Source organism: Phyllosticta capitalensis (genome assembly GCF_038381095.1).
Source record: "Phyllosticta capitalensis strain CBS 128856 chromosome Unknown BKA78scaffold_2, whole genome shotgun sequence".
NCBI lineage: Eukaryota > Fungi > Ascomycota > Dothideomycetes > Botryosphaeriales > Phyllostictaceae > Phyllosticta > Phyllosticta capitalensis.
The window spans coordinates 642,304-659,462 of NW_027117440.1; the positions used below are offsets into that span (position 1 = coordinate 642,304).

The 17,159-nt window shown below is 54.3% G+C and overlaps 5 protein-coding genes across 5 annotated transcripts; 1 reads left to right on the forward strand and 4 right to left on the reverse strand.

Moving 5' to 3' along the window:
- Positions 1–1,817: 1,817 nt before the first annotated feature.
- Positions 1,818–3,386, reverse strand: BKA78DRAFT_71461 (uncharacterized protein). The gene is made up of 2 exons (XM_066893626.1): positions 3,204–3,386; positions 1,818–3,132 (listed from the first exon to the last, which is right to left on the reverse strand). The coding sequence occupies exons 1-2, from the start codon at positions 3,252–3,254 to the stop codon at positions 2,041–2,043; spliced, it is 1,143 nt and encodes a 380-aa protein (XP_066747445.1). The 5' UTR covers positions 3,255–3,386; the 3' UTR covers positions 1,818–2,040.
- Positions 3,387–4,010: 624 nt separating this feature from the next.
- Positions 4,011–4,943, reverse strand: BKA78DRAFT_71459 (uncharacterized protein). The gene is made up of 3 exons (XM_066893625.1): positions 4,919–4,943; positions 4,146–4,824; positions 4,011–4,092 (listed from the first exon to the last, which is right to left on the reverse strand). The coding sequence occupies exon 2, from the start codon at positions 4,780–4,782 to the stop codon at positions 4,168–4,170; it is 615 nt and encodes a 204-aa protein (XP_066747446.1). The 5' UTR covers positions 4,783–4,824; positions 4,919–4,943; the 3' UTR covers positions 4,011–4,092; positions 4,146–4,167.
- Positions 4,944–6,278: 1,335 nt separating this feature from the next.
- BKA78DRAFT_349610 (protein disulfide isomerase) lies at positions 6,279–8,078 on the reverse strand (the record flags this gene model as incomplete). Its single annotated transcript, XM_066890832.1, has 5 exons — positions 6,279–6,708; positions 6,759–7,198; positions 7,246–7,624; positions 7,679–7,895; positions 7,946–8,078. 5 exons carry the CDS (start codon positions 8,076–8,078, stop codon positions 6,279–6,281), a joined length of 1,599 nt encoding a protein of 532 aa, XP_066747447.1.
- Positions 8,079–8,515: 437 nt separating this feature from the next.
- On the reverse strand, positions 8,516–11,011 carry BKA78DRAFT_305024 (autophagy-related protein 22-like protein). The gene is made up of 5 exons (XM_066887669.1): positions 10,642–11,011; positions 10,562–10,583; positions 9,761–10,404; positions 8,861–9,709; positions 8,516–8,797 (listed from the first exon to the last, which is right to left on the reverse strand). Exons 1-5 carry the CDS (start codon positions 10,915–10,917, stop codon positions 8,576–8,578), a joined length of 2,013 nt encoding a protein of 670 aa, XP_066747448.1. The 5' UTR covers positions 10,918–11,011; the 3' UTR covers positions 8,516–8,575.
- A 1,200-nt stretch (positions 11,012–12,211) lies between these two features.
- On the forward strand, positions 12,212–15,627 carry BKA78DRAFT_246005 (mediator complex subunit MED14-domain-containing protein; the record flags this gene model as incomplete). The annotated part of the gene is made up of 3 exons (XM_066884175.1): positions 12,212–12,757; positions 12,806–13,980; positions 14,025–15,627. 3 exons carry the CDS (start codon positions 12,212–12,214, stop codon positions 15,625–15,627), a joined length of 3,324 nt encoding a protein of 1,107 aa, XP_066747449.1.
- Positions 15,628–17,159: the final 1,532 nt, after the last annotated feature.

A 17,159-nucleotide genomic window follows, 5' to 3' on the forward strand; every position in this document is an offset into this window, starting at 1 on the left:
GTTGTCTGACCCATCTGGAATCTGCGGGGTCGAAGCAGATATTAGCCACACGGGGCAGAATTTCTGTCCACGTCGCTTATTCAGGTGCGGTTCGTGACGACGAGGAATGAGACGCTTGCAACGCTTCGTTTGTATGTTGGGTGGAAGTAGAGAGCTTAGCCAAAAGGGTTTGGTATTCGCCTCGTGTCATGTCCCGCACGCGTAGCCTCGTCACTCTGGTCTGTCGACGCAGCAGCACTGAGTGCTAGCCAGGGACACAATAATCGAGCTTTTGGCTTGAGCCGCGCTTCTTCGGTACTCATCGAAAATTGATATTGCCGGGTTCCACGGTTTAGTAGCAAATTCATGGCACCGCAAGTGAGCAACCAAGACAAAGCAACCAAGAGAGCGATCAAGAGGGCGACTATGAAGGCATACAAAGTCTCAACCTAAAAAGACTTGCGCTCAGGGTGCATCTCGGCCCCTTCGGTGGCCTCTTTCCCTCGAGCCCTCCTATACTATGTAGAGTGACCGTGCCACTAGGCTTAATTAGGAAATATAGCCGAGCAGCATGTTGCTCGGGGTGCTCGTAAACAACGTCGTCTACCTCTGAACTCCATCAATTCACCACACCCACAGTGTGATCTGGTCCAGGCCTCCCATCTCTCACTTGGTTTACTTACCCGGCACCACAATTCTCACACCTCTCCACTTGGAGCTCAAGTGTTGGCCCTTCATCATCGCCATTCACGAACCAGCCATGGCAGACCTCAAGCCATGCCCACTCACGCAGATTCCGACCGAGATTTTACAGGTCATCGCAAGCCGTCTCGACAAGACAAGCCTTTCGGCGTTGAGACTCACTGGCAGAGAAGTGAAGGAGCGAATCGAGTTTGTCTTCAAGGGGGGCTTTCGGGAAATCAAACACAACATTCTGGATTGCGAGTACGATGACGATGATCTGTGTGCCTTCATCATGAAATATCTGGAGTTCCTCAAGACTGAGTATCCGTCAAAAGTCGAGGTAGTCACGTGGGTTGTCAAGTTCGCTCTGTTCGATGTAAGACGCCACCAGAAAAGACTCGCTGACTGCAATTGACTGACATGCATGGAAATCCCAGGATCCTCTGCCATCGCCACTTCATCACTCCGCTGATTCACCCCTGGAATACTGCATACTTCACCTGCTGAGGTCTCACCAATGCTTCGACAACCTCAAGACGCTCCGGCTGGCCTCATACTTTGAGCTCATCGATGTCAAAGAGGTCAAGACAGCGGACTACGCCCTCGCCACATTGGATTGTGAGATCGAACGGATGTTGAGAGTCCTGCGGTGTCTCTTTGAGCATTGCTCACAAAGGGCACTTAAAGTGGAACTCGAGGTTCCAGGGTTCTTTTTGTGTACGGTGATGTGGACCGGAGAGCTTCAAACCACTGGGGACATCAAGCTACAGAGCCTCATCGAGCACCCGATTGACGTCAATGGTAGCGACCAACCAGTAGGAGCGCGAGCTGAGCAGCTTTGGTTCGAGACTGCTTTGTTGATATTTTGCTGGGATCTCGAAGTCCTTCTCGGCCATCCTTTCTGGGCGCTCCACCTCTCAGGATTCACCATGCGACCGATTGATCTCGTGCGATTGTGCAACGGCGACGAAGACTGGCCCGGCACCGCGCCAGAGACGCTGATTTTCGAGAGCTGCACAATGCTTTCCAATAATCGCGGACACACAACTCCTCACCACACCACCATCGACACAACACCATCCGACATTCATGACTTGCGCGACGCGGTCTCTTGTGTCAAACACGTGGGATTCCTCAAAGTTCGAGCCACGCCAGAGTTCCTGGATATCGAAGCGGAGCTAGCCAACCAGGGCTCCAACGGCATAACGCAAACCACAAACGCCTGGGAATACTTTTTCGGGCTCCTCGCTGATGACATCAAGACCCCTGCCGGCAAAACCATACTTCAAAGTCTCCGCTTCGAGCACGTCGACGGCGTATACTTCGACTGGGACGACAACGGACAGTTGGACCACGGCGAGCGGCTCCCGCAGATGATCAATCAGCTAGGATTCCAGGGAGCAATGATGAAAATGGTACAATGCAATCGCGGGCCGGACCAAGCCAATAGTCGCGCCACTCCTCCTTCGACGTCGGCATAGGTTCGTCGATTTCGCTATTCTCGAGCCAGACTGGATCGTTGACACCCAAGGGTCCGCCGAGTTCGAAGCTGCGTTGGACTTCGAGCCACGAACGCGAAACGTTGCGGCCATACTCGAAGCCGTGCTCCCACCAGATCGTGTAGTGCGCGGCGCAGGATGCGTTCGGGCAGGTTCCAGGAGTCGATGAGGAGCAGGTAGCTGGCCCGCATGGAGTTCGCCAAGGCCGGTTCGACTGCTCCCTTCGCAGTCGCTCCAGGTCGAGGTTGCTTAAATGGATATGCGGGCAGACTTTCGCGACAGGGACCCTCGTTGCCGGTAGCTTAGTTGTCCATACCATATCAGGCAGTCTCATCGTACTGGAATGGACAAAGTTTTCTCCAAGACGAGTGATACTCAAGTCGTTCATGCGGCTGTTGTAGGGCATCCAAGCTTGGGCGCAAAAGTAGCAAGAGACTTTGCGACCGCTCCGAAACTGGCGAAGTGTGTCATAGCCAACCATCCGGTGTTCGCAAAAGCGGTATAATCGTTCTTGACCCAAACAGATGTGCCTCCACGGATCATCTGCCCGATATGCGTCCTTGGAGAAGTACTTTTTGGGGTGATGTTCGCGGCAAAGCAAGCAAAAACGTTTTCCGTGCATACGAATTGCCGTATCGACAAGATGGCAAGTCTGATCCCAAAACATTCGCGCCTTCAACATTCTGACAGCACATACAAGGGGAGGGAAACTGTGTGCGCGAAATGGAAGAGACCGCATCCTTGTGCATGTGGTGCGCAAAGAAAGAGAATCTTGTTCTCTGTAGAGATGGCTGTCGATTTCCAGGAGAAGCTCGACTGGTAGTTGCTCCAGCAGACTTGGGACATCTCGTTGCGGCGAGAGATCAGTTCTGTCTCTCGGTTGGAATTTTGCCGCCAGAGCCTTCAGATTCCCCAGCACGAGGCCAAACTTGGCGCGGAGCCATTTGCTGTATTGTTGTCTCAAATACATCTTGTTGTTATGTTAGCTCAAGACAACGCATAAGAAGCAAAGCTTTTTGGGATGGAAAATGTATCGCGCACCTGATCAAGCCTTTTGGTCAGGAAAGCCGAAAGCCTGTTTTTGGGATGCATCTCGAAAGCAAACCGGTGGGGTGAAATAGCCAGACTTAAGAACTTCCGCTTTCCGATCAGTGGACATGCGTTTTCTTTTAATGCTGAATTTCAAGCGGTAGTCTCTCCCATGGGAGCAGCTCTTCCAAAGGGGGCGATTACCAACGCAGTGCACCAGCTTCCTTGTTGAACTCCTGCGACCCGAATTTGGTGATCACGAGAAGTAGTATTTTGACGATGCGTTTTAGAGTTGGTCGGTACCCCTCCATGCATATCCCTTGACCATTCAATGCCCATTTCCAGGAATTTCTGCATGTGCTTGTTCTTCTCCTTCCCTATCTTTGCGCAACACAGCGCTGATTTCAGTCGGCTCATCGTTTCCCAAAAGCCCGGAGAGTTGTACCGTTCGCAAAGGGTGTTGAAATACAAAATCCTCCAGTCGGTGGCAAAATAACATCACCATGTCGGCGAGCTTTTCGCCTCGTTCCTCGTCGTCACTTGGACAAGCCGCTCGTATCTTGATGTCGATGTCACCCGTGGTATCACGGTCCCCGGTCCAGTCGATAGAACAGTCGAACAAATCTCTAAAGTCGATAAAGATTCGCAGGCGTCTGCTTTGCTTTGGAATCGGGAGGAGTAATAGCTGTAGGCTCATTACAGTCGACGCAATCATATCCTTGATGGAGCAGTCCTTCTGCCAGTCGTAACGCACAATTGGCTTCAACGTAGAAAGATTTTTGAACCAGACGGAAGACAGAATGATTTGCCATTTGTACCAGTTCTCAAACTTGGGAGCATTGAATTCGTTTTCGTGCTCACCTCCGTACACGGGAATGGAGATCGAGGTCAATGGATCATTCTGGTCAAACAAGTCAGTCGACTGCCCGTTTTGCAACGTTCTGCCAAACTTACTTCAAGTCCGCGAATGTTGCAATCAGGACTCTTCCAATCCGTCGCTAGACTGCGTCGGCAAGAAAGTCCGCTCGAAAGTCCGCACTTTTCCAGCGTATTCACTCTTTGAGAGCTCCAGCAGCCGCTGTATCTGCTTCACGCCAGGTTTCATGTCCTTTCCGGGAGGCATCACCATGTTCTTAATTTCTCTCAAACTCCGCCTGTACAAAAGTTCAACGCCGTCTCTTACCCCTTTACATGTTAGACGCAGCGCACCTAAGCTTTGATTGTCGAGGTAATCTGAAATTGCTTGGAGAAGCTCTGTTGGGAGTTTTGCCGGTACTCTTTCTCCTGATTCTGAAGTGGATGGCATGAATGGACAAGGGCCGCGGCACCTCAGCATGGCCGGAGACGGCAGTGTTGGCGCTAAAACAGGAGAGTACTGTAGGAGGACGTAGAATGCGATTGGATGGCCAGGCTTGACTTTGTGAGCGATGGTCGTGTAAATAGAAGAATTTAAAAAGTTCTTGTCGTCAACTGCTGAAGACGTGTTCCGGTATTTGTTAGAGAAGAGTGGCCTTGAGCGTGGAGAGGAACTGTCGTTTCTTTGTTTGGCAACAGACGCGTCTTCCCGTTTACCTGCGCGTGCAATGTGCATGCCCAGTAGATGGCGCCAGCCCCTTGCATGCACAGAGCAGTCCTACCTCTCCGTCAGTAGCAGCAGTAGATAGGGGGATAGACCTTCATTAGCAACAATAGCACTAGCACTACTAGTGCAGATAGAAATCACTCACCACAAACCATCAACACAACCCCGTCACCTTCAAAAAGACCTCCACTCATTCCAAGGGCCCCCACCTCCTACTCTCCTCAACAACACTCCTCTCCCACAAAGCAACCGTCCCCCTCTTGCCCCGCCAACACATCAACCCCACGCCCACCTGTCCATGAAGCCCGCGACGCAGTGCAGCACAGCACGCCATCGCGGAGGGGACCGGCGGCGCGGCATCTGAGCATGTCAACATACGGATGCCAAGGGCGAGGACCGGTGCGACCAGGCAGCGACTTGCTGCTAGCGATGAGGTACGTGAAGACGCGCTGGCGCAGCAGGTCGAATATTGCGTTGGGGCTAACAGGGAAGCGCGATGTATCGCTTCGGCATTGTGACTCCAGCAGCGGCGGCGGCGGCGGTGGGAAGCAGCTATCCCGTACCTACCTCGGGAAGTCAGGTCTTCGCAACATCACACGTCCACAAAATTGGATTTCGGCCAGTGCACGTACGGACGGCAAGGTGAGGAGACGGGACGTCCAACCTATGATGAGGGCACCTAGCGTGAGGTTTTTGCAACTTCGAACGCGAGTCTGTCGAAGGGCGTTTTGGCCGGGGCAAGGACCCACGGCAAGACAACCTACCTTACCTAGGTAGGAGATGGATGGCCGAAAAGGGAAGGGCAGGTAGTCGAAGTAGCAAGAGTGGTGGTTGGATGACATGAGAGTTTTGGCCCAAATGAGGTGGAGGGTTTCTGGGTGTCGGGTTCTTCAATTCGGCGAAGGCAGGCAGACAGCCTTTGAAGCCCTCGGGTCCATGACTTCAACGGACGACCGCCCGTGTACTCTTTGTCTGCAAATTGGATCGACTGTTAACACGACGCGACTCGGCGCGTCCTTCTGCCTGCTTCGGGTTACGCGTGCCCAGATGACCAGACAACTCCTTGCGCTTTCGTGTGTGACATTTTCCGGGTTTCCGTCTGGCCGCTGGCGCAGGTGTGCAGATACGGAGATGGAGGTTTCTCAAATGGCGGGGAGACGTGCTCGCTTGGCCGTGCAGATGCAGCTATTCACAAATCAGTCCATGGATGCAGTCAATCAAGAGCGACAGACTCCCTTCATACATACCGTGCCTACCTGCCTACCTATCTAGCCATGGGGGTTTTGCCCTCCTCCAACAGACCAATGCCCATTCCTGATACACTTTGAGAGCAACAAAACATGACAAGCATAGGAAACCCAAAGACGTATCAGACCAAGAGAGAAGAAATTTGTCCACTTGCAGCAATTGTTCTACTTACCTACCAACGACCCGATGTTCCATCATCAATGTCATCAAAAAGAGGAAGAGCAAAAGAGAAAACTGAAACCAAAAACCGTCATGTTTTACAACTCGTCGTGGCCCTCGACGCCCTCATCGCCGTCCATGACGACCTCCTTGGCCTTCTCTGCCGCGTCCTTGACCTTCTCCTTGACCTTCTCCTTAGTCTCGTCCTTCTTGGAGGCAGCGGGTGCCTGCATGGGCTTCTGGTCGTCCTTCTCGTCGGCCTTGGGCTCCTCCTTGCCGGTCCAGGCGTCGACGCCGTGGGTACCCTGCTCCGCGATGAACTTGGCGAGGTCCTCGACCGAGCGCGAGCCACTGTACTCGACGGGCTCGTCCTTCTTGCCGGCGCGGAACAGCTTGATGGTGGGGAAACCAGCAATCTCGTCGGGAACATCATTGGCAGTAGCGTCAACCTTGGCGATCTTGACCTTCTTCTCGAAGTCGGGCTTGTTCTTGTAGAGGTTTCCGAGCTCGTCGTACTTGGGGGCGAGACTGCGAATAGGTTAGTCCAAGTCCGGGGCCAAGAATCAGGAGGCACTTACGCCTTGCAGTGTCCGCACCAGGGAGCGTAAAACTCGACGAGCACGTCCTGGTCGTTGTCGATGACGTCCTTCTCATAGGTGTTGGCGACAATGACGTGGACGGGGCCGCTCTGGTCCTCGGGGGTGGGCTCCGACTTGATGCTGGGCTTGACCTTGCCAGCGACGTAGTCCTCGACGTACTTGCCAACAGTCTTGGCCGTAAGCTTCTCGTTCTGGTCCAGGGGGTACTTCTGGTTCTTGATGGTGTCCTGGATGGCAAAGGCGGGCCACTTGCCGACCTCGAGGTTGAGGTTAGAGCCGTGTTGACCAAAGGTCTTTGCGTCAATGGTGGCGAAGTTGATCTTGCCCTTGTGCTTCTCGGCGATGGGCTTGAGCTCCTTGGTGAGCTCCTCGCGCTCCTCGGGAGTCTCGGCGAAGATGTAGGCAAGAGGCAGACCAGACTGACTTGGTTAGCTTCGGTCTTGATACGTGGGCAATCAGAACTTACGGTCATGTAACCAGTGTAAGTCTCAGGACCAACCTCGCCAACAAGCGGCGTAGCGGCGTTGGCGATGAAGTTGACCAGCGACTTCTTCTCAATCTTCTCCTTGAAGATTTCCTTGCCCTCGTCAAACGACTTGTAAACAACAACGCCGGGTTGCTTGACACCCTCGGCCTTGGCCACAGCGGCGTCATTGACGGCACCAAAGAGGTAGTCGTCACGGAGAGCCTTGGCGACCTCGGAGAAGGTCTCGTTCGTGGCCTTGTCCTCCTTGTCGAAGAAAGCCACCAGGACGACCTTGTCTGCCGTCTTGAAGTCCTCGATTGTGTCCTTGGAGAGAATGGAAACGGCGGGCATGGATTGCTTGGTCATGTAGGAGATGATACTGCGACGTTTGTCAGCAATTGCGGTAGCTCGGAATTTTTGGGAGACAACTCACGCGTCAGCTTTCCGTTGGCCCTGGTACGGCGAAACATTCTCGATGCCGCGGAAGACCTTGAGGGTCGGGTAGCCCTCAACGCCGTGGTCTGAGCAGAGGTCTCCGTGTGCTGTGCAGTCGACCTTGGCCAACTTGATGTTCTTCTCCTTCAGTTGTGTGGCGGCCTCCTCGTACTCGGGGGCAAGGGCCTTGCAGTGACCGCACCAGGGAGCGAAGACTAGGACACAATTAGGTCGGAAGATGTAAGTCGGGATAGGTTGGACCTACACTCAGCGAGAACAAGCTCATTGTCGGACACAAAGTCGTTGAAGGTGTCCTTGCCGAGCTCGTGGACATCAGAGGCCGAGGCGAGGGCAGCGGCGCCAACGAGGCCGAAGAGAGCGTTGCGGAAATTGCGCATGATGGATGGGAATTTGGTGGTGTGCTGGAGTGTCGACAATGAGGCCCACTGCAGATTCACCAGATGGGAAATGGGGCAGCGGTAGCTTTAAAGTGCAAAGTCCGGGGCAGAGGCAAGTTGTCCTTTCGCTGGACGGTACGGGAGCTTCCTTGGCGGGAGCTTGGGCCCCTCAGGTCTGAGGGGTCCGGTTGGGTGGAAAATGGGGCTGCTTCCTTATGTAACCACCTCAGTCCAACAACCTTCTATTATCGGAAATGAAGCTTTTGTTTTATGTCTTTAACCACGCACCTTATCGACTTTTGGTTTGCTCTTCCTCGGCCTAAAACTTCTTCTTCTCAAGAAACATATCCACCAAACCAAACAAACACTTCACCATCTTTTGGGCTAGCTAGCGCCCGCACGTGAAACACAAACGCGCCTCGGTGGTGACGGCACATGGGGGACCTGCATCATCTATTTGACAGCTCCAGTCAGGTCTACTCTAGCCTCTAGGTATTTCACCGCCTTTCGCTGCTGTCGCCCATGAGCGGCTGCGCTTCCGCCTCTCCCGCTGCATGCGATGCGACGTTGTTCGTCCCTCTCACATGGTCCGGCTCCTTTCCCCTCGTCTCGTTCAATGTCCGCGACAATGCCTCGCCATCTGCCCGACCCCGTTCGACGTCGACTGACCACATTAGCGGAAACGGCAACCCCACCAGAGCCGCCAGAAACCAAAATGCCTATGCTGACGTTAGCTGCCATTTGTCAAGTGTAATGACTGCGCCTTGTGATTTTCGACATACCGGACGAATCTCCCCGGTTCTATCAGTAATCGCCCCCACCACCGCGGGGCCAAACACGCTGCTGCCTTTGTCTGTGATGGCGTAAAGGGCGTAAAAAGCCGCTTCAAAGCCTGGTGGAATTAGTTCGCCAAAGAGGCTGCGGCAGTAGCTTGAGAGGCCCCCAAGCACAAATCCGTAGACGGCCCCCAGTGGATACATTTCCCATGGTTGCTGCAAACCGAAGACGCCTAGTCTGCGCACCGCGGGGATGAAGCCAAGGAGTCCGTAGATTGGAACGATTTCAAAAAGACAAATGCATAGGAGAATCGTGCGCGCTGGCTTGAGGCCCATCATTGCCGACAGCCGGCTCCACGAAAATGCGCCGACGATGCCCGAGATGGTGACCACGACATTGATGAGCGCCACGGCCGCTGGCTTCATCTCCAGCGATGTCTTGGCAAAAAGCACTGCGGTGCCGCTGACCGTTGCGATCGCGTCGCTGAGCAGGAACCATCCGGCCAGGAAAAGGAGGACGTCCTTGAGCTTCCGGGCGTGCATAACGGTCCTTCCCAGAGACTTCCACGAATAGGCAAAGTACGCAAACCAGGTGCGTTTCTTACCATTCTGGTTGTTGGCTTGCAGTGGAGGCCCGGGCCGGGACTTGAGCCAAAAGGAGGCTGGAATGGTAAAGGTGAGCCACCAGGCTCCAACAACGAAAAGGACTAGACGCAGAGAGAAGTTCGTTGAGCTTTTGTCGACCGTAACAACGAGGAAAATGGCAAACGCTTGGACAAGAAGTGCAGCAATGTAGCCTATGCCGATGCCGTATGAGCTGATCTTGGAAGAAAGGGCCAGTTCTTGAGATGGGGTCTAATAACAACAGTTAGCTGCCATTCCACAACTCTGCAGCGCAAATCTTACAGCAGCCGACTTTGATAGTGGCATTGTAAAGTCTGCCGTTGATGACCTGCGCAACAAAGCTGTTCTCGAATCAGGTCTGCTGTGGTAAGGAGTCGCCTCATCATCCGCCTCGTCAACAACCGCCTCGTCCGAGGAGGAAGAATCCTCTTCATCATCATCATAGTCTTCGGATACACGGACCGTGGGGTGGTTTCGAACAAGAAGAGGAAGAAAAGAATTGAGCAAAACATTAGCCGCGCCGTAGGCCGTGTTGGCGATTATGGCCAGCAAGGCTCCAAGAACAAAGACATTAGGAGTGACGGGCAGAAAGAGCATTGTGGAGATAGCGCCGATTGCTGCAAAAGTCACAAGAAGCGTCTTGCGGTATTCGCCATGGTCCGCAGCACCAGACATGGATATGATCAACAGCGCCTGGATGAAGACGCTTATGGAAAAGGTATACATGGCGAAGCTGGCAGTGTTGATTTCGGCGCCGAGGACGTATACGACGCATTGTGCGGCATCTGGAGAGGGTTGCTTTGCGAGCAATCCAGGCGGTTGGGGGGCGGGAACGTCGAAAGAAGTCTTGCATGGCGTCGTCTTGTCTGATTGCAGTACACCGACTTCTCGTGCAAGCTGCTCCAGAGTTATGGGAATAAAGGAGCCTTGAGCGTATCGTCAGTTTCGGGAAATACGGCCACGTCGAAGTTGAAGTCAGCTGCTAGGCTTAGGATCAAGCTCCGCAGCTGTATGCTATGCTCGACGTCGAACAAGATGCAGGCCGGAAGTATCCAAGCCAAGACAGCGCAGTCGTGGGCTTACCGACACCGCAAACGACAAAGACCTTGGGACAATTTCAGCATATAATTCTTCTTGTACGCATGGAACATTCGGAGGAGTACCTCGGACGCCCACCCATACACGTAAAACCCAAATAGCTCGCGCCTCGAGGTAGGCGTCGTATCCTCGCCTTCGTAGGCCGGGATGGCGGGGGGACCGGGCTCAAAGTCGGGGCCCATGATGGAAGAGTCGTATATTATCGAACGCTCATCGTCGGCGCTGTAGGACGAGTGATAGGAAAGCTTTGAGAAGTTGGAGGACTGGCGGGCAGGTAGCGAAGGGCGAGCTGGAGTTGTGCGTGGAGGCGGTGATGATGGTGGTGGTTGGCGCGGGACCATGACGGAGCTGTGAGCTGGGGTTGGTGGGAACGTGCGAGGGGCGGGGGACGGAGCGACAGGGGCGGCTTTGTCCAGAGAAAACAACAACTCCAGCGGTCGCTTTCTTCACGCATCCACGCCGACGACGAGAGATAGATAGTGGACGGAGTACGGGACTCGAGGAGCGGAGGATTTTGTGATAGACAGGCGCGTGATCGAGCCAGCACCGCAACCGCCAACGGCCTATCCAATGTTCCCTGTCCCGCCAGGTGACGGCGGCCAAAAGCCGGCCGAGCTGGATAGCCTCAGCCGACCTTGGCTGCCCTGATGCAGTGGACGCGCAATGGATAGATATCAATTGTTGTAGAGTGTAAAAGTCGGGTGGTTGCATCAGGCGTTTGGTGTTTGCATATGCGCCTGCAGCCTTTTTACGAAAGTTTGCTTTGCAGCGCAAACCACAATGATACTGTACATGTCTTTCTATCTGATAGTAGAAACGTAAACCAGGCAAGCCAACGGTAGCCGTTGGACTCCAAAGTGGACCTGCATCAAACGCTGATCCGGCGCCGTCCTGGTTTCAGCATCGGCGAGTCGATAGGACCTCGTGCTGGCTCCAGTTACGGTATCACAAGGGAGAGCGTAGAATCTGTGCCAAGCACCAGGTCAGCGGAACAACGGTTGACTCGTTGACATGGATTATACTGTAGAGAGAGAGAGACCAAAGGAAAAGGCGTCGGGTCGCCGGCGTGGGCCTTGGCAGCCGTCCAGATGCGGGCACCACGACATCACTGCCGCCGACCGCGCCGCCTCGCCCTCTCATCTCTGCACCAACTACAATCACCACAAGTCCCCCATCAACCAAACCACCCACCCCAACAACCACCGCCACCCACGCGCCCTCCACAAAAACCTCGCCGTCCCATCATCTCTCCCGCCCTGCCTCACCCGTTGCGCCCGCCCTCTAGTCCACCGCCCTCCGCCGCCGCGCCTTTGCGCCGTCATCCCGCCCGCCTTCTGGAACCGCTCCACGATCCCTCCGCACTTCTCTCTGCCCGCCATTCTCGCCGCGACTCCCTCCCGATACCTCCCCTAATCGTTCAAGATACCGTTGGCCGGGCACACGGACGAGGACGCGCTCGCGGGGGCGCTGGGGAAGTCCGGCGAAGGTGCCGACGGTGTGAAGGGGGAGAGCATGCCTGGAATCGTCTCCATGGATCGCAATGGCCTACACGGCGCCGCCATGGCCAGAAAAGATGAACCCGCAAACAAGATCAATGGCCAGACTCCGCTGCCGCAACTCGACGCTCCCCCAGACATGAATGGATCTCATGCCACCAACGGCGCGCCGTCGTCTTCTCACTCGCCGTCTTTCGACATGTCGCAACCCCTGCCGGAGCTTCCCAAGCTCGAAGAGTGCTATCTGCCCTTTGGCAAAATCGTTGGGCGCGTTGCGCAAGAGACAAACAATTCGCTCGGCGATTTGCTGGAAAAAATGTCAAATCTTCAAATCAACCCGGCGCAAGCTCTGACCAACGGATTCAACGGCCACTTGCCCAATGGCGATGCACCTTCACCCGCTGCCAGCGACTCTCGGAAAAAGTTGATGCTCGACTGGGCATGGGAAGAGCGGGAAAAGTTTGTCAAGCTGCTGGTTCTCTCCAAATGGGGCAGGAGAGCAGACGACGTCACGCGATTGATTGAGCTCAACATGTGGCTCAATGAGCAGGACAGATGCTACGACGATGCTGCGACGTGGATTGGCCATCTCAAGCTCAATATGCAGAGAGCCATGGATCCATCTCCGGATCTCAAGACTGCGCTCGAAGTGTTGGGCACTGGTAAAGTATCGGCGATGCCAGATGTATGTTCTGCCATTGTCTTCAGTCACGCACAAAGCTGACCGAATTAGCTGGGCTACGTGCCATCTGAGCCTCCAACTCCGCAGGAAATGCTCAAGACCATTGCAAACGTGAATGCGCTTCTGTCAATCCGCATCAACCTGCATGAAGATCTACCGCGCCAACTGCAAGACTGGTCGATAGCCAATGGCCGGGCGACATTTGTTGTTCCTTCCGAATTCGAACTAGACGTTTCAATTGCAGACGAGGACCCGTCTGCGAAATTTTTCATTGTTGATGTCAGGTTTCTCTTTTCTCCAAAGCCCGAGGTGTCCGACGATTTGTTTCGGCAATACATTGAACCCGCGGCCAATGACGTCCTCGCCAATTCCGGACTAAATGGTTGCTACGATTGGCTCCACGGTTTCGTGCTCACACACAAGATTACGACTTTGAAGGCGCAAGCAGACGAATTGGCGGCCACAGCATGGGCCAATGCTCTTTACGTGAAGCAAATCCACCGGTCTTTGATTGTTCAGTACTGGATTGATACCCCTGGCGCAAAAAGCTGGATCGAAGTTGGAGTTTCTAGCGGGAGAGCGAAAGACGGCAAAGTCTCCTGGCGCGGCCCAAATCCCCCGGAAATTTCCCTCAAGTGGGTGCGAAAAGGCACGCCTGTCGAGGACATTCCAATCAAGATGGATTGGACCGAACTTTCCCTAGAGGGGATTTTGAAAGCCATCATCGCCCTTCACATCAATTTCATTCTCGAGTCGACACGAGATCAACTATTTAATTTGGTCCCCGGAGCCGTGGGACTCTCCGTGGACCTGGAGACCTCGAATGAGGAGCCGACAGACTGCTGCCTTGCAGTAAAGCCGGGACATTTGTCTCGACCGACTGAGGTCCGGATAGATCCACTTTCTGGCAGGCTTTCATTCCAACCAGCAACAGCTCGGTCAACGCAGGCTGAGCATGAAATCAATTCAAAGGACCTCCTCGCCGACGTGGCCTCAAGAGTAGAGGCGTTGATTTGCACAGACCTCAGATTACACATTGACAAACAGGCCGAAAATGCGGGATGGCCTCGCATACGGCACGTCAACATTAGACGAGAAACGACCGCCGAACGGGTTGGCCACAAGGTCGTTACTCAAAGTTTCTACCGAGGCAACGGATGGAAGTCGAATTGGGTCATTGCTCTGACAATAAACTTGACTGGCGAGAGCTGGTGGCTCTTTGAGCTGTAAGTTTACCGGCCTGAGTCTCTTTCAATACTGACATAACTAGTGACGATACCCACGTTGCAAGCGAGATTCGCAGTTCCATCTCAATCTTTGGTCTGCACAATAGCAGGAAGCGGCCCGTCACGCAAGGCTTCCTCCAAGCGCTGGAACGCTTGACTGTGTCCCAGGCGACGTATGCTGTCGCCATCAAAGAGCTCTCGAGCATGAATGTCCACTACGCTCTGCGGTCAGAAAGGACTTCCGGCCAGCAGCAGCCCTCCAACGACTCATCGAGTGCTCCAATGCTCTTCCTCGAAGTTGGCCCTCTTGCTGGCGGCAGAGGTCCCGGCGGCGCATGGGCTCATGGCGTGCTCAAATTTTACCACTGCGGTTTTGAGAGCAAGAGCCGTCGCATCGCTCTCATTGTCAAAGGCCGCATGGCCCAGCGTCAGTCAGACTTCAAGTTGGCATCTGCCCAAGGCGATGACGTGTCGTTCAACAGCGATGGCACCTTTACCATTGCGCTTCGCACAGAGCTTGGTCAGCCATTTATGAACAAGGTCATGAGCCGGCTCAAACGTATTGAGCGCCTGGGCAGCTACATTGATGTCATCAAGACTCAGAAGCTCCACTGCGAGCACATTGGTCTGTCGCGGATGGTCATTCGCTACGGCGGAAAATTCAAAGCCGACATTCGGTTCCCAGAAGGCCAACCGACACAGCTGGTCTTGCATCCAAGTAACCCACACATGCGCATCATCAAATTCCTGCAAGACACACTAAACGGAAAGGATTCTAACAAGGGATTTGGTCCCTTTATGCGCTACCTCACACTCACCCTTCCTCTCCTCCAAGCCTTTGACTCGATCCAATCAAGCACACCCGCATACCCTCACCCCATAGTCCACCCCCGAGCCTTGGACTGGTACCGCATCAGCTACGAAAACCCACCGACGAACTTTGAGATACGATTACGACCCCGCAACGAAAACCTCGAGTGGCACATTCACGACCCCGTCTCCGCCTCCCCCAACAGCCAAAACAACGCCAATAGTAACAACCAGCAACAGCAGCCCGCCCGAAGCCTCGAGTTCAGTACCGCAGTCAAAGACTGCTTCCGACAGCGTGACGCTCGGTGGCGGGGCATCCACTCTGGTATCATCGCTGAGCCCGACGGCATCAAAGATGCAATCGTCAAGCTCGACGAAGTTGTCAAGCGCTTCCAGCAGCGTCCGCCTCCCGGCGGCGGTAAGCCAACAGCCGCTGCATCAATGCAGCCACAAGCGCAGCCGCAGCCGCAGCCAAAACAAGCGCAGCGCCAGCAACAACAACCACCGCGTCCAAATCAGCACCAGCAACCCCCACAGTCACAACAGCAGCATCCCGGCCCACATCACCAACCACCGCACCTGCACCAGCGGCCACCGGGCCCAGGCATGCAGCCTCACCACGTCGGCCCGCACGGCCAGCAGCAGCAACGGCCGCCTCCCCCCGGCGGCATGGCGCCCCGCGCACCGCAGGCGCCGATGCAGAGCATGGGTGGCATGCAGAGGCCGATGCCGCATCAGCAACAGCATTTGCAGCACCAGCAGCAGGGTGGCCATGGACACGGGCACGGGCATGGTGGTCCCGCGAAGGGGCAGGAGGTCATTATGTTGGATGATTGAGGGGCTAGGTGGCTGATGGGTGGACGATGGACAAGGCAGGGTCGAGGCGGTAGCCTCATGGGTCCTAAAAGCTCTTGCAATCCAATTGCTCTAGGGAAGAGCGAGTACCTTAGTCAAGTCAGGACGTACGTAGGCAGGCAGGCAGCAGGAGCATTCGAGCGCACACGCGCGTGCGGGGACACATCTGCGCGCGTGCACGGCAGGAGCATTCATGCATACGTGCATGCGCTGTTATGCCTGGGCTTAGGTTGAGGGCAACGGTGGTGGTTCTTCTTTTTTTGAATGACAATTTCTTCTTCATTCATACATATCCTCTTTTTTCATTTCGTCCAACTCTTTTTTTTTTTTTCTTCTTCTGAGATGATTCTGGTTTGGTTGATGACATTAAATTTTCCTTCTTCGCTTCTTCCTCTTTGAGCTAGCTAGACCAAGAGGGAATGGGTAGGATAGGGTAGGATAGGCAGGGGCAGAGGGTTTTGTTTGGGACATGAGGGCGTAGGGTAGGGTTACTGTGGTAGCAGGTAAGGATAGGTTAGGTAGGACAACTGAACAAATGAAATAACCGAGTAGTTTACTTGCTCTACTTCGCCCTGTGGCACTGGTGGGTGTGCAGTGGGAAAGTTTACATGTATGTAGTAGGCAAGTTGAGCCGTCTCCCTATGTAGTAGTTCCTACTACTCACTTGGCCGTGTAATCATCAGACTCGAGAATCTCCACACGCACTACCGTCCGTTTCCACTGCGGCCCCTATCCTCATAAATCTCTTCTCATCTCACTTTCCTCGCTTTAATCACGCAATCAACCCCGACAGACGGCATGTTTCAATGCTTTCGCAAAAACTTCCGCTTACGGTTGGATAGAGTACAAATACACACACACACAGTCGCATCACCACCACGCAGCCCATCCATAGAGGAACACAGTACCAGTAGGAGCATATAGCATTTTGCTTTGACAAGTAAATATATAAGCGCCACGCCACAGCAAAGCGCACGGCAAAAAAAAAAGCCAACTAACGACACGCGAGAAGCAAGAAGCAAAACCGAAGAAGCCACCAAGCCAACAGACAGCGAGAAGAAAAGAAAAAAAGACGACGCGCAAAGGAGAAGCAAAAGACACCCACCCACCCACGCACGACGACCCGAATTGTTGCTCCGAAACCGCGCCGATAGCCGATGTGAAGGAAAGGAAGGGGAGGGGAGTACGAGGGGAAGGAAAGGAGGGGGAAGGAAAAGGGAGGTGTGGACGGATTGAGAGACAAAAGAGACTAGAGGAGAGGAAGAGGAGAGATTCTTTTCGTAACAGCACTACATGCCAACGCGTGTTGACGTGGTGCTTCTACGCCGAGTCTCTGTGTCCGCCCGCTGCTCAGAAGATGGACGAGAAACGTGTGGGCGGATAGGTAGGGTAGGTAGATGGATATGTATACAGGTACAATACATGGGCGGCTGAGTCGTGCAACGCAGGCGAGGCCGGAGGGTCGATCGTTTGTTTGGCTAGGCTGGGCGGTTGGATCGGCAGAGGATGTGGGA

Coding starts and splice junctions, on each gene's coding strand:
- BKA78DRAFT_71461 (XM_066893626.1), bottom strand. CDS start 3,254: ATGCATCCCAAAAACAGGCTTTCGGCTTTCCTGACCAAAAGGCTTGAT. Junction 3,133..3,203: donor TGACCAAAAGGCTTGATCAG/GTGCGCGATACA, acceptor CATAACAACAAG/ATGTATTTGAGACAACAATA.
- BKA78DRAFT_71459 (XM_066893625.1), bottom strand. CDS start 4,782: ATGCACATTGCACGCGCAGGTAAACGGGAAGACGCGTCTGTTGCCAAA.
- BKA78DRAFT_305024 (XM_066887669.1), bottom strand. CDS start 10,917: ATGGTCCCGCGCCAACCACCACCATCATCACCGCCTCCACGCACAACT. Junction 10,584..10,641: donor TGTATGGGTGGGCGTCCGAG/GTACTCCTCCGA, acceptor AATTGTCCCAAG/GTCTTTGTCGTTTGCGGTGT. Junction 9,710..9,760: donor CACTATCAAAGTCGGCTGCT/GTAAGATTTGCG, acceptor TGTTGTTATTAG/ACCCCATCTCAAGAACTGGC.